Source organism: Corylus avellana, chromosome 10, assembly GCF_965113065.1.
Source record: "Corylus avellana chromosome 10, dhCorAvel1.hap1.2, whole genome shotgun sequence".
NCBI classification, from domain to species: domain Eukaryota; kingdom Viridiplantae; phylum Streptophyta; class Magnoliopsida; order Fagales; family Betulaceae; genus Corylus; species Corylus avellana.
In genome coordinates this window covers 20384607-20396845 of record NC_142499.1, presented here as the reverse complement: position 1 = coordinate 20396845, position 12239 = coordinate 20384607, and the positions used below count along the sequence as shown (strand labels likewise).

The following is a 12239-nucleotide window of genomic DNA, read 5'->3' as shown; positions in this document are numbered from 1 at the left end:
ATTCTGGAGTTGGTGGTTGTTGCACGAAGACTTGTAGCTATTGTCTTGGGGATATGATATTCTTTTTATGAATTTTTCTAAATACTATTTTTTGTTATTGTTAGCCGATAATTAAGGCTTTGTGTCTGTCACGTAGTCAATAAAAACAACTTTTTTCTAAGCACATGGTCTACTAAATCGTGGAGTTGTCGGTGGTTGCATACAGAAATTCCCAGTGATGCTATAAAATGGATCCGTCAACGGTCAACTTTCAGATTCCATTTGTCAAAAGCCAAAAATCACACAGATCTAACAATAGCTTAGGTTCCGGGAAGGTAGACAATTTCATGCGTCATTCCTTACCTCAGAACCATCGTAGAATGCGTCATCCCGACGGTCACATGCCACTCAAAACCATTGAAACCAACTACCATTCAAAATATTGTAGATTTTTTATTTTTAACAAAAAATAGCATCTAAAACAACTATATTATTAAATGATATCTTAAATACAAAACTTACCAAAAATGAAAAGTACATTGAATACTAGTATGATTTTGAGACTAAAATTTTTCTCCAAATTGAAATAATCCAGTTTTGTACTCTTTTATTATTATTATTATTTTTTTTTTACAATGCCTACGTTTCTTTAAAGACAAATATTAATTTAATAGATTAGGGTAAAAAAATTTTATCCGATGTAAATTATATGATAACTTTGTCCATAATTTTGTGCACCACATTTGTTAAATAATTATTAGCTTGTGGTCATAATTAAATAGAGTGCATTTCTCTTTCTAATCACATATTAACAAATATTTAACGGGATTGAATCATTTTGTCTTCCCCAATGTCTCTCTCTTAAGAAAACCCAAATACACAAACTGCCATAGGAGGAGGGAGTTTTGGCTCTCAAGCCCTCGACAGATTTGTATGATATCCATATACCATTAATTAATAGGCAATAGATTCTACACGAGGTAATCCCACAATAATCGGTTGAAATTGGTATGTTTATAAACTATTTATTTTTCTTTTTTAATGAAATATTATCTATCTCTTCTCAATTCTGGCCTCAGGAAAAAAAAAAAAAAAAAAGACTGAGGCTAGTCTACAACGTACAACATTTGTGCTACAAATAAGGGTAATTATCGACGCTGTAGTTAGTTTCCATCGGATACATTTCTGAAAAATTATAATTTGTCTTGAAGTCTTTCATTGAAGATAGACAACCCATGCAGCCCACCCCTAAAGAGATAAAAAGCTTAATGGAATAAATGATTTAAATATTAATGCATGGTAAATGCCTAACAATATCATTTTATAAGATTCATCCAAATTATAATTCTTATTTATAAACCATAAAAAGTGGATTCCAATATGCATAATTCGACCTTTGAGAACAAATTCCCACTACAAAAATTATGGTCATTAGTGGCGACCCCAAGTTGCCGCTAATGAGGAAAAAGTTGCCGCTATTTACAAATACCGGCAACACGCGACCGCTATTTGGTGGTTGGTAGTAAGTGGACGGTAAAACTAAATACCGGCGACTTTCAAAGTTGCCGCTAATGACCCCTCATTAGCGGCAACATTTGGGTCGTCACTAATAGTTTGGTTGCTAATGACCAAATTTCTTGTAGTGTCCTCATTTTGGCGCTTATAATTTACCATTCATTTTAAGTATTATTTGGTAATCTTTGGACCCAAATCTTTGAAACATAAATTCATCTAAGATAAAAGAAATGAGAAACCATGGAATTACAAGATAGGTTATTCACACATGAACTTTAAAAGCCTGAAAATTACAAAACAAAAAGAAAAGAAAAGAAAAAAATTCTTGACACAATGACAGAAAATAAGATGAAATTACAAGCACACGGTAGAAGCCCACTTATTACAAATTTACAATGGTGGATTATTATGTGAGCGATTTTCACTTTACTGTGAGTGTTGATAGTAAATTCGTCTATTTCGAAGCATTGGCGCCCCCAAAGCGATTTCGCAAATAGGCAATTAGTTTTTCTCTTGGAGGCAGACATTCCTTGACAACAATGTTGCTCACGAACTCATGACTCCAGTTGGTAAGTTTGGGAAATTTCTCTCTTGTCAACAACTTTACTCCCGAAGCTTCTTCAAAAACTCCAACCCAAAAGGCAATGATGTTAGCGACAATGTCTACCATTCCTATACTTTCTCCTCCAAAGAACCTCTTTTCCTTTAACTCTTCCTCTAAAATCTTAAGAGCCTCCCACGTTTCTTCCACAGCCTTCTCACGCTCTTTCTCTTCACCCCAGTAAGCTTTAAATGTCCCCGGCAAGCACTGACCAAAGAAATAAAAAGAAAAACTCAAAATTTTTCTTGGTGGACTGAATTGAAGAAAGATTATAAAAAACCAGCAAACAAACACTATAATTGAAGGAAGCTAAGAGATCGAAAAGATATTAATTACCTTGTCGTCTATGAACTTGGCCCAGAAACGTGCAATGGCTCTCTCATACGGATCTTTGGGCAATATGGGATAGCCTTGCCATGTCTCGTCAATATATTCCAGAATAACTTGGGACTCCACGATAGGCTTTCCGTTGTGTACAAGAACCGGAATCTTCTTGTGAATGGGATTGTATTTGAGAAGCAAAGGACTCTTGTTGGTCAAATCTTCCTCTATGTATTTGTAGTCAACACCTTTGAGTTTCAGAGCCAACTCTACTCTGCGACTAAAGGGGCTTCCCCACACACCAAACAACAACACTTCTTCTGCCATTACGAGACTTGGAGAACTTCAGTTTAAAGAGTAGTACTGTGGTGTAATTTTTGTGGTGCTTGGCTCTCTTTTGGGTGTGATGCCCTTTTATAGAGCCACGATCCAAGAGCTTACTTAGCCGATAAGCTTCTACGCTTGTTATTATATTCATTATTCATTAAACATTGGATCGCGGAGTTGGTGGTTGTTGCCGCATGCACCATGGAGACTTCTAGTTACTGCCTTGGGAAAGAAGAGCTTATCAAAAACAAAGAAAAAAAAAAAAAAAAAAGACTTGGGGAAGAAGCTAGTCATTAAATTTATTACATGGTCATTATTCATGATTAAACATTGGAGTTGGTGGTTGTTGCAACTTCGCAGCATGGAGACTTCTAGTTACTGCCTTGGGGAGGAAGCAGTACTTATCCATAAACAAAGAAAACAAACAAAAGACTTGGATAAAAAGCCAATCATTAAATTTATTTTATGTTTTCAGATTTTTAGAGTCGGTTGCGTTGAAAAATATGTGTCTTAATAACTTTCTAAAAGCTTCATTTTTTTTATAAGTGTATTTTGGCACTCTTTGTGTTTTTATTTTTTATTTTTTTATTATTATCAAACAAACCAATTTTTACTTTAATACGCATTATTTAGTAGATTCTTATATAATTGTTATAAAATTATGATAGTGTGACAGTAAAAATTACAATTTAGATCAATAAGGACTTGTAGAAATAAAAATTATATTTGGGCCCAAAACTTATAAAATTTAGATCAATTTAGATCATTTCGCAACGCTCAACATATTCTTTCTTTGAATTCTTACATTTGGGCCCAAAACTTATGTATTACTCAAGAGTCAAGTCTAACATCCAAAAAAAAAAAAAAAAATTATACGCTCATTGATGACGCTCTTAGAGCTATTATAGAATTAGTTTACTCTTCGGGCATGCAGAGTCTTCCATCTCGGCTACAATATATAATTCTTAGAGTAATCTTGGCAACTTTTATTTTTATTTTTAAAAGAATATTTAAAAAAACAAAACAACTGTACATAGAAAAAAAAAAAAAAAAAAAAATTTCCTCCAATTCTTCCAAAATCCAAAAAGATGAATGTATACTTGTCCTCGGCTAGCGGTACTTCATGGCGACTCACACGGAGAACGTTGACTGGTCTCTTGTAAGTTGTACGTCTGAAGAAATTGAGATCAGGGATGATGTCAGCTAGACAGCTACCGACGATCACATATCCGAATGCTCTAGAGCAGTGGACCAAACCATGCACCATTATAGTACACCGGCCAGGCTTCGCTCAATAATAATAATAAAATATAATTTTAATTTATTACTTTTAGCAAAAGACCTGTGGAAGGAGATGGATTTTCTTTTTATGCTTGCAAGAGACGTAACTGATGTGGAGGGGAGGAAGATTCAAACTAGTAATTTTTGTTTTATTAGGAGTAATTTCAGCCGATTGAACTACCTCTTAGGAATGATTTTTTTATTGCTTGAATGATTAGAACCAATTAAAAAAGAAAAAAAGATAAAAAAGTAAATGAGCAAATCCTTGAACATTAGGCAAATCCCAGTCGATCCCAACAGAACCCTTTTATTTTATTTTTTCTTATCTACATGATAACATATATTATATATAGAGTATGTTAGCCAAATAAACAAAAAAAAAAAAAAATTAGATAGGATCATAGGGAGAATAAAATATATGCTGGATAAAGAGGGAAATTCCATATGCAGATGATGCAGCCTTCTCATGTCATATTAGACTGAAATTACCTTTTTCCTTGTCAATTTTTTTCTATGAACTGCCAACTTTATTGTCCGACCTCATTAGACTACCATTTTCTTCCCAAAACTCTCATTCCGTTAATCAAACTCGTTAAATTTGACGGAATGTTCTCTTTTAGATGCTAAATCTCATTAAAAAACATAGGAAAAATATAAAAAAGCCTCCCAAATTACAAGTCGTTTTCGATTTACCCCATAATATTCCAAAAGTAATAAAGTAGCCTTCCAAACTACCAAATTATTGCATTTTGGCCACTCCGTTAGTCAAAACCGTCAATCTGGACGGAAACTGCAAAACGACGTCGTTTTGTTACGGGTAAGTTACTACAATGCCATTTTATGAAAATTTTATTTTTGGGAAAAATATAAAAAAGCCCCCCAAACTACCAGCCATTTTCATTTTAGCCTCATAATGTTCAGAAAGTGATAAACTAGCCCCCCAACTACTAAACAGTTGCAATTTGGCAATTCTGTTAGTAATTACTATCAAATATGATGAAAAATTCAAAACTATGTCGTTTTAACAAGAGTAAGTTACTAAAATGCCATTTTAGAAAAAAAAAATCATATTAAAACAAGCACGCAAAACGATGCCGTTTTGCTTGAAATTAGGGTTTCCTTACACTTACCAAAACATCGCCGTTTTGGTAAGTGTTAGGAATTAAAATAAAAAACCTTAGACCCCACGCAGAAAAAATCCCCAACCCCAGTTTATCTCTCTCCCCCAAACCGTCGGCCACCACATCGTTCTATCTCCGGCAACCTTCTCCCTCAAGTGAAAAAAACGCAACGCCCCTCTCTCTCTCTCAAAACCGATTGCCCCTGCCACCACCATCTATCACCGCCGGCTACACCATCCAGTGGCTACAAAGCGCCACCGAAAAATTCTTACCCATTGTAGAAATTAAACAAAAAAACTACGTTCGTAGATAAACAACACCGATCCGACAGCTATACCACGAAATACAATAAAAAAATTGAGTTATGGGTAAGATTTACAGGCTGCCGGAGATAGAACGACGTGGTGGCCGGTGTTTTGGGGAAAGAGATAAACTAGGGTTGGGGGTTTTTTTGTGGGTCACCTGCGTAGGGTCTAGGGTTTTTTCTTTTAATTCTTAACACTTACCAAAGCGGCACTATTTTGGTAAGTGTAAGGAAACCCTAATTTCAAGCAAAAACGGCGTTGTTTTGCTTGCTTGTTTCAATATGATTTTTTTTTTTTTCCCAAAAAAGGCATTTTGGTAACTTACCCTTGCCAAAACGACGTAGTTGTAAATTTGTCATCATATTTGACAGCAATGACTAACGGAATGGCTAAATTGCAACTGTTTGGTAGTTTGGAGGCTACTTTATCACATTTTGAACATTAGAGGGCTAAAATGAAAACGACTGGTAGTTTGGAGAGCTTTTTTATATTTTTCTCAATTTTTTTTCTTCATAAAAGGACATTATAGTAACTTACCCGTAACAAAACGACGTTGTTTTGCAGTTTCTGTCCAAACTAACAGTTTTGACTAACGAAGTGGCCAAAATGCAATAGTTTGGTAGTTTGGGAGGCTACTTTATCACTTTTGGAATATTAGGGAGCTAAATCGAAAACAACTGGTAGTTTGGGGGGCTTTTTTATATTTTTTTCCAAAAGACATAAATACCTCCAAATAAAAATTAAAACAACAAATATAAATCTATAAAACTTATATATATATATATATATATATATTTTTTAAAAAAAAATAGGAGGTGGCTGGCCACCCCCTATTTTTATTTTTATAAATTAATATTTTTAAAAATATTTTTTATTTTTTTATTGACATTTTTTATTTTTATAAATTAATTTAAAAGTGTTTATTAATTTTAATATATTTTAATTTTTTTTTAATTTTCATTTTTGATTTGTTTTTATTGAAACTGGTACTGATACATTAATAATATATATATTTTTATTTGTTTAATTTTAAGGGTATTATATATAATTTTTGTATATAAAGTTAGGGTATTTTGGTCATTTCAATTGATTTAACGAGTTTGACTAACGGAATGGGGGTTTTGGGAAGAAAATGGTAGTTTGTTGGGATTGGGCAGTAAGATTGGCAGTTCATGGGGAGAAATTGACAACGCATGGTAGTTCATGGGGACAAAAACAATTACCCCTTTATTGAAACACAATCCGAAATAAAATTTGAACTCCTCTCAAAATGGAGTAATGTTATAAGTTCATGTGGACATATAAAAAAAAAATCGAAATTATCTGTTACGAACCTAAGTCCGTAATAAGATAAATTAGGTTCTAAGGGAACTTAGACTTTAGATTATAAGGGAACCTAGACCTTTCAAACACAATGTTTGGGATGAATTCTTTTTTTTTTTTTTTTGCATTTATTCATAGCATAACTTCTTTAAATAGATGATTCATTACATATTACGTAAGAGAAATAGGGCTGAATCAGCAACTCTTATTGAAATATAAACTAAGGTTGAGTCATCATGAGACTCTTATTGAAATAATATCATAACCCTAATACAGCTAGGATTAACCGACTTATGCTAACATAATATAAATTTAATACATAAAAGTCTAATATTATGGAAGGGCCCGTAACATTATCCTTGAATCAAAATTCAATAGTAATCTATCACAAATCAAATTATAATTTTCAAGTCACATCAATTTTGAATGGACATATATAAGGAAGACTTCTAGCATTACTCTACAAATTGTTTCAAGTCTACATGTTGCCTACTCCTAGGCCTCCTTCACTCCGCGTGCATTGCCCAGTTTATTTTGCGTCTTCATTGTTGGTGCACGGAACCAACAATGATTTCAGTCCGCATTCTAAGTAGGAGTTGTATTTGCGAAAAAAAGGTAAAGTCATTAGATCGAGTCTTGGAAGATTGGCGGGACTCCGACACTCAAGTCAAAGCCCAAAAAGAAAAGGTGTGTGATGGTTAGCTTAGTAATAGTCTAATAGAAAGCCTAACTTTGGTCTCATGTTGGCCTTATACGCATATACTAGAACCTTCTAAATTGTCATGGGAGGAATTATCTATCCATTTTTTATGCTTGAGAGAGCTGTGCTTGGGTCACATGTGGGAATCCTCTTAATTCTCTTCTCGGACGGAAGGGTGTTAAGTGAGCGAAGACCTCACAAGCGAGTTTGGGCTCGACTTGTATAAGTTCGGCTTATGCTCGACTCAATGAGGTGTTTCGTGAACATAAATACTGATTCGAATATTAAACGAAGCAAGCTCGGCTCGACTCGGTTAGGCTCGTGAGTAGTTCGTATAAGGTTCGAATTGGTAGTTGTTCACATAGTTGTTTATATTAATATTAAAAATTAATGGTTTTTTTTTTTTTTAATAGCATCAATTTTTTTTTATAAAAAGATGCATATCATCTCTCTTCGAAATCAAGTGCCTTGATGTATTGACTCAGGCTCTATACTTGGATAGCCATGCTAAGTAAATGCTAATATGCAAGCTGGCTTCTTGAGCCGTAAAGTTTAAATTTATAATTAAAATAAATTAAATATAAGAGCTAACTCGCGGGCTAGTTCGGCTCGGTTCGACTTATTATGAGCTCAAGCTTGAGCTTGATTTTTTGGCTTGCCCTTGAGCTCAGCTCGAGCTCGAACTCGAGTAAAGTTTAAACGAGCCGAGCTCAAACAAGGGAAGCTCGCTCAAGCTTGACTCGTTTACACCTCTACTTGAACGGATTATACTTTTTTTTTACAGTACCTAGTTCTATTCCTAAAGCATGTAATTAAAAATGCACGTGAATATTACTTACTTTAAAGACCAAATTAAATCAATTTAACAGATGAGGAGGAAAAATTTCCTCCAACCCAATTTATATATTACTTTATCCACAATTTTGTACGTCACATTTTTTAAATAATTATTAGCTAGTGGTCATAATTGAATAGAGTACTGTGCAATTCTCGATCTTTCTAATAACATATTAAGAAGTATTTAACGTGTTCTATGATATTGTAGCTCGGTTAACTCCTTAACTTTTTTTTTGGGGGGGGGGGGGGGGGGGGGTTGGAATAACTTATTTAAAAATATTAATACATAGTAAATGCCTGACAAATCATTTTAAAAGATTTATCGAACAGCTGAGGGGGAGGGGTTTCTCCCCCTCCCCCCCTCCTCTCTTTCCTTGATCTGTTCCCCCCTCCCATCCCCATTTTCCTTCCCCCCCTCTCTTCCCTGATCTGTGTTTCTTTTCTTTTTTGTGTTTGTTTTTGGATTTCGCTTTCTTTTCCCTGTTGTTGTTCTTTGCTTGCTTGTTTTTTTTCTTGCTAGGTGCTGTTTGGGCACACTTTGTGGGTGCCACTCATGGGGAATTCACTCAAACTTCCCCCCAATTTCTTTGAGTGCGCTGCCGATCTCCTCACCGCCAGCTTTGCCGTTTATTGTCTTCTGCTGGGTCTTTTCACGTGTCCCCACCGCGATGTGCTTCCAACGCCATCTACGCATCGGTTTCCGGCAAGCACGCGATCAGCGTTTCTTCCAGCTGCTGTCATCTGCCTAGTGTGCTCCTATTTTTAAATTTTTAGTTGTATTGCTTTAATTTTCCCTGTATTTTTCTTGCTGCTTGTAATAAGGCTATGCCCTCTTTCTTGATCTCCTCGCTTGTTATTTTGGTCCAGACCCCTGGAGTTGTGGATGTGAACGATATCCTGGCTTTCGGGTTGAGGAGGATGTGTGTCGGCATGGGGTCCTTTTGATTCCAGGGTCGAGGAATAAGAGCTACCTATGCATTAGTTTGTGTCTGCCTAGCGCAGATCTGTTATTCCAACTGAAGATTAGTTATAAGTTAGCGGATGTTTGATGTCTTTGATGTGTAATCTTTTAGTTACAACTTTGATCTTTTAGCTTCGGCTATGATCTTTCAGAACGTTATGTTCTATGATTGTAAAAGTTTTAATGCTCTTGATTCCTCTATTAATGAAAAAAAAAAAAAGATTTTCCTTTAAAAAAAGAAAAAGAAAAAAGATTTACATAATTGGACCTTTGGACCCAAAACATTGAACATGACATAAATTTATCCAAGAGGACCAAGACTGAGAAATGAGAAACCATCATTTCGAAGAGTTACAAGACTGAGCTTCGCTTGCTGGTTATTTGAAGTTAGGGTTAAATACTAAATTAGTCCCTGGGGTTTTACAACTTTATTTTTTTTTCCCTGGGTTTTCATTTTTATCACAAGAGGTCCCTGTGGTTTTGATAATAGACCAAGTTAGTCCTCCGTCAGTTGACCGTTAGTTAACTTAACAAAATTCCACGTGGACCAATCACATGTTGACTCGTGGCACCTACTTAAATATATATAAATTTAAAAAAAAAATGTATTTTCTAAAAAAAAGGAAAAAAAAAAAAAAGAAAAAAGATCGGGGGCCATCCCCATCTGGCCGGATGGGGGTGGCCGAGGCACCCCCTTGGAGCCCAAGGTCGACCACCCCCAATGGTAGTTGGGGGTGGTTTCGGCCACCTCCTAGGCTCCATGGGGGTGGCCGAGCCACCCTCTTGGTGCCAAGGGGGTGGCTGAAGCCACCCCCAGTGGGTATTGGGGGTGGCCGAGCCACCCCCATCCCGCCTGATGGGGGGAGGGAGGGGGGGGGGGGGGCAGGCCACCCCTATGGCCAAAGGGGGTGGCCGAGCCACCCCCAAATGGCCAAGGGCGTGGCTCGGCCACCCCTAATCTTTTTATTTATTTTTTATTTTTTTAGAAAATGCATTTTTTAAAAAAAAAAATTAAGTAGGTGTCACGTGTCAACATGTGATTGGTCCACATGAAATTTCATTAAGTCAACTGACGGAGGACTAACTTGGTCTATTATCAAAACCACAGAGATCTCATGTGATAAAAATAAAATACAGGAAAGAAAAAATAAAGTTGAGAAACTCCAGAGGGGTTTGGAGTATTTAACCCTTTAAGTTATTACAGACATAAACTTTAAAAGCTTGAAAAATACAAAATGAAAAGAACTAGAAAAACAGAGTCACAACACAATGGCGAAAAATAAGATGAAATTACAAGCACATGGCAAAGCCCATTTACTACCGTGGAGGATTATTATGCAGGCGCTTTTCACCAACTGTGAGTGTCCATGGTAAATTCATCTATTTGGAAGCATTATGACTCCCAAAGCGCTTTCGTAGATAGGCAATTAGTTTGTCTCTTGGAGGCAGACATTCCTTGACAATACTATTGCTCACGAACTCATGACTCCAATTGGTAAGTTTGGAAAATTTCTCTTTCGTCAATAACTATACTCCTGAAGCTTCTTCGAAAATTCCTTGCCAAAAGGCAATAATGTTAGCGGCAATGTCTATCATTCCAATACTCTCTCCTCCAAAGAACTTCTTTTCCTTAAGCTCTTCCTCTATGAACTTTAGAAGCTTAGATGCTTCTTCTACCGCCTTCTCATGCTCTTTCTCATCACCCCACAAAGCTTTAAATATCACAGGCGAGCACTGAAAAAAGAAAAACTCAAATTTTGGTCTGATTAGCTGCATTTTCCCGCCATGTCTCTCGGTGGATTGATTATTTAACGTTTGTTTATAGAAATGATGCAAAATTGATAGACAAATATTCCAACACCTGCTAGAATATTTTTGACTGCGATGTACAAAGGAATTTTGGATTTATCTTTATCATATTCATATGAGCAATCAGAAAAAAAATTCTGCTAAGATTATCAAAAAACCAGAAGACAGACACTATAATTGAAGGAAGCTAAGAGAAAAGAAATTACCTTTTCGTCTATGAACTTGGCCCAGAAACGTGCAATGGCTCTCTCGTACGGATCTTTGGGCAACAAGGGATATCCTTGCCATGTCTCATCAATGTACTCCAGAATAACTTGGGACTCCACGATAGGCTTTCCGTTGTGTACAAGCACAGGAATCTTCTTGTGAATGGGGTTGTATTTGAGAAGCAAAGGAGTCTTGTTGGTCAGATCTTCCTCCATGTATTTGTAGTCAACTCCTTTGAGTTTCAGAGCCAGCTCTACTCTGCGACTAAAAGGGCTTCCCCACGCACCAAACAACACCACTTCTTCCGCCATTTAAGACACTTCCGAGTTCTTTGCCCTTTGAAGGATTGTGGTGCTTGGCTCTCTTTTGGGTCTGATGCCATTTTATAGAGCTAGCCATGATCGATCCAAGAGTTTACTTAGCCGATAAGCTCCAAGCTTGTTATTATATGGTCATTAAATTCTGGAGTTAGTGGTTGTTGCATGAAGGCTTCTAAGCCCAAGAATGAGTCGTTTAGAAACCAAAAAAATGGAGTAGATGGATATGATATTATTGCTTAATACCTCATCTAATCTTCAAATCCTTGGTTTGACCTTGTGTGTTTGGCAAAGAACTTGAAAAAGGGAGTGGACTGAAACTGTACCAGATTTGATTGATGTGAGAAAAAAACGTAAGAATGTTTTGTGTGAAAAAGTGAAAAAATTTGTTGTGTAATTATTTTTTTTATTTGAATAGTAATAAAATGTGCTTGATGCGATATAAAAAATAAGAATGTTGGAGTTTTGAGATGAATTTTTTAGGTCTTTGGATCCGTTCCAATCCAATCATGTGGCAAACATTGCAGTGTTTTTTTTTTTTTTTAAAACAAAAAAAAGTAGCTAAACAAACTATATTATTATATGATCTAAAATACAATCAACTTAACAAAAATTAAAAGGACATTGAATATGCA

The 12239-nt window shown here is 35.8% G+C and overlaps 1 protein-coding gene and 1 pseudogene across 1 annotated transcript; both read right to left on the bottom strand.

Moving 5' to 3' along the window:
- Nucleotides 1-1765: 1765 nt before the first annotated feature.
- Nucleotides 1766-2858, bottom strand: LOC132192048 (glutathione S-transferase U8-like). Its single transcript, XM_059607236.2, has 2 exons — nucleotides 2432-2858; nucleotides 1766-2302 (listed from the first exon to the last, which is right to left on the bottom strand). The coding sequence occupies exons 1-2, from the start codon at nucleotides 2741-2743 to the stop codon at nucleotides 1949-1951; spliced, it is 666 nt and encodes a 221-aa protein (XP_059463219.2). The 5' UTR covers nucleotides 2744-2858; the 3' UTR covers nucleotides 1766-1948.
- A 7609-nt stretch (nucleotides 2859-10467) lies between these two features.
- Nucleotides 10468-11601, bottom strand: LOC132161915 (glutathione S-transferase U8-like; annotated as a pseudogene).
- Between the last annotated feature and the right edge of the window lie 638 nt (nucleotides 11602-12239).